The 3,683-nt window shown below is 28.8% G+C and overlaps 1 protein-coding gene across 1 annotated transcript; it reads right to left on the minus strand.

Annotated features, from left to right (window-relative positions):
- Window positions 1-428: 428 nt before the first annotated feature.
- Window positions 429-2,347, minus strand: LOC107883943. The gene is made up of 2 exons (XM_029485593.1): window positions 704-2,347; window positions 429-637 (listed from the first exon to the last, which is right to left on the minus strand). The coding sequence occupies exons 1-2, from the start codon at window positions 826-828 to the stop codon at window positions 445-447; spliced, it is 318 nt and encodes a 105-aa protein (XP_029341453.1). The 5' UTR covers window positions 829-2,347; the 3' UTR covers window positions 429-444.
- Window positions 2,348-3,683: the final 1,336 nt, after the last annotated feature.

Raw genomic sequence — 3,683 nt, forward strand, 5'->3', positions numbered from 1 at the left:
TATCATGTATCATGTCCTTTAATGACTTTTTGCAAAATACAATTTTCACATTATGTCTTCAATCGTTGAGTCCGCCACTACATGAACGGGAGGAATACGATTCCGCACGTTTTTTTTTTTGGAACACGATTCCGCGCACTTTATTGTTCATAGGAATACAATAGGAATTGGGTGCAACGTTGTCAAATTTATTACAAACAGTTTATTATATATATTTATATATATTATATTATATTTATTATATAAATATTATGATGTAAAAAAATATAATATTAATAAAAATAGTTATCCCTAGTAAATAGATATACCTACCTAGTGAGCCGTCATTACAAAAAGAAATATGATATTAAATAATTTAATATAATTTTTTCCCTTGATACATAAAGCCAATAGATGTTAAATATTTTATAATATTTTTATGCGTTTTATAATTATTAAAATGTTCTATAACGTTACATATACTTTTAAATCGGATGATCCCATTTTACTGTGCACGTTTCTAGCAATTGAATTAATTTTTGTCATAGTTTCGGCTTGTATTTCCATTAGTACAGATATTACTACATGCGTTGGTGGGTGAGCACTGTGAAATTGTCCGTTGTACATTTTATGGAAACTTTCCGCTCCATTTGTGGTTCTAACAAAACAATTTTTTTCAGTATCCCTAGATAAAATGTATTATAAAAAATAAAATGTAAGTTACCTTGGACTAATTGAAGGTTCACTTGCCCATAATTCAGGGGGGAATAGACAACCAGATTCTATGTACGACTTAAGTATGTAATCAGAAAATATATAGCTTTCATTTTCATTTGGACACGTACTCATGAGTTCTAAAAAGCCTTCTTCAACCTTTTCCACTGGGAGAAATGGTAATCCAAAAAATGATTTTAACCAAATACCTAATTCATCTCCATCTATCAAATATGAAGTTCTTAAAATATTGTGTTCTTGTATCTAAATATATAAAAAAAAACGTATAAATATAAATAAAAATTAAGTAATAATGTTATTTAATTACCTTACGCCACCATGCCTGACCTAAATGGAATCTACACCCAATAATAGCTATTCCAGGAAACATAGTTTTCGTGGCTTCATGTGCAGCTTTTTCAAAATCCACATGTAATGTGTGGATACATAGTCTGGTGGATAAATATTCAAAACATATGTTTTTTAAAAATGCCCACATTTGAATGTAAATTTCTTCACATTTATCGGGTAAAAAGAAGTATACAAGTGGTATATAAAAACCATTTTTAAATCCATGGATTGTATAGTTTTAAAAAATACTTAGGAGCGTATTCAAATGTGCCATCTATAAATATATCATCACACTGTGTGTGTAAATTAATATTTGTTTTCGTCGTAATACAAATGAAGTTTTGATTTTCAGGAACATGAATAAACTTTTCGTTTTTAAATCTAAAGCGATCTTCGTTTTGTATTTCTTTAAGTTGTGTGATAGCACTATTTAATGATTGTGGAAATGTTGGGTAATCTTTTCGACGTAAATCATACATACTTTTTCGAACAGATTTTATATAATTATGAGGTACTTCATAATCCGCTTTTAAAAGCTCAGTTCTTATAATTTTTGAAGGTCTTACTGAAATCGTGTCATTAGCTTTTCTTTTACAATTTTCTCGCAAAATTTGACGCTGGATTTTTTCTACAGTATCTAATGTATGCTTGTGTTCTCCCAGTATTTCCAATAGAATTGTATGTTTTGAGTCAGTTAAAATACTTGCAGTAGGTACATGTTTTATGTATGCACCTCCATTTCACTTTTCCGTCATTTCGTTGACGAATATGCCGATATTTACATGTATTTACCAACGCTAAATCATTGCCCTTTTCAGATTTTATTATCTCCAATTGATTCTCCATGCCTATCAATTAACTTATATATTTTAACACCGTAAAAAAATCGTACCCACGCGCTGCGTTTTAACTAGACTGTTCTGACTAGATTGGTATATTTTACCATCGACATACTGACAACACCAACCATAACAACTATATTATGGGTAATTTATCAAAATAATCTCGTCATTACGATATTATCGTTATAATGTTAGGTCGCATAACATGTAATTTAATGTATGTTGTTATCTTTATCGACTTTATCAAAAGACCCGACTTATCTTATTTTCAATTAGTTTGAACTTGAAATGTCGTGGTAAATAGGTGGAAAAGTCCAGGTCCCTAAATAATATGCACTAATTGTATCAATCTCATGTTACAAGAATAAACGTGCGGAATCGTATTCGTTACATGGCAACGTCGCATTCGAATACAATACGGAGTTGGGTAGAAAAAAAAGGTAATATAGAACAATGAACGTGCGGAATCGTGTTCTACCCAGTGCTGCCATCCCCTGCCAGGGAATGGTAGATTACCTGGGGCTAAGTCCCCCCAGTTTTCCAAATAGCCCCCCCAGATTTTCTGTCAAGTTTATATTATCTAGTTTTCAATTTTTTTGGTGGAAATATTGTTGATAAGTTATACCAACAATGTGAAGTTATCATTGATAACAAAAATGTCTTTTAACCATGCTGCATATTGTATAAAATGAAAAAGACACTTATTTAGGTGTTTTCAAAGTTGGCCATTATAAATATTGAAAGGGATATGTCCAATAATATAAATAATAATGACATTTAGGAAAAGTATAATCAATTAAAATGTCGACGAATATAGAATATATAAATAAATAGAATATTTTGTAACAGTTAATTGTATTTATTTTTTGATTATAAAATTATAATGTAATATTAGATTTCAAATTGAAGCAAATAAATTTGTTTGGGGCTATAGCCCCCCCCAAAATGTTTACCCTAGTTGCGCCTATGCCTACGGGTGCCCACTAAAAAGTCTGTCAAAAACAACATACACGTGTTTATACAAAAACCACAATCCCTTACCCCACAGTACCAATTGAAAACTTTTTAACTGTCATCTCTTACACAATAAGATATCGATAACTTACGATTTTTTTTATTAATATTTTTAATTTATTTGATTGTTAACCCTTAATTGCATGACTTTTTTTTTTTTTTTGCTGAAATGTAATGTCTTTTATTAAGTTGGGAGTGACGAGTTCGGCAAAAATAATTAAAAAATTACAACTTAAAACCCAACCTTGAAAAGTACAGCTCTTAAGTCTGTTGCACAAATGCAACTATATGCGCACATCTTGTTTCTTTATTTTCAACGTCAAACATAAATATGTATGATAATTTTTAATTTTAATTACTTTTATTATTTATATGCCAACTATAAAAAAATAGTCTGAGGTAGGTTATTTAAAATAATATTTTTTTATTGAGAAATTAAAAAATAAAAAATCATAATATTATGTAACAATTTTATATAGTGTTCTAAAATAAAGTCTTCTAAAATTCAATAAAATAATAAAAATGACATCCAGTATGGATGTTTATAAATTTAATAAATGTTAATATCCGAATAAAATAATAATATAATGACAACTTGTATTTGTAAATGAAAATATAATTAATACAAATTGGTAAAACAAGAAATTTAATATTGTTTCATATTGTTTCATAATGTTCAAATAAAATAATAATCATGGCAACCAGTCTGTGCTTAATAAATTGCTCATCAATCGACAGACTTTCTTCTATCGGAACTAATTGAAATTTTTTGTTCAATGTTTT

The sequence above is a fragment of the Acyrthosiphon pisum genome, chromosome X (assembly GCF_005508785.2).
Source record: "Acyrthosiphon pisum isolate AL4f chromosome X, pea_aphid_22Mar2018_4r6ur, whole genome shotgun sequence".
Lineage (NCBI taxonomy): Eukaryota > Metazoa > Arthropoda > Insecta > Hemiptera > Aphididae > Acyrthosiphon > Acyrthosiphon pisum.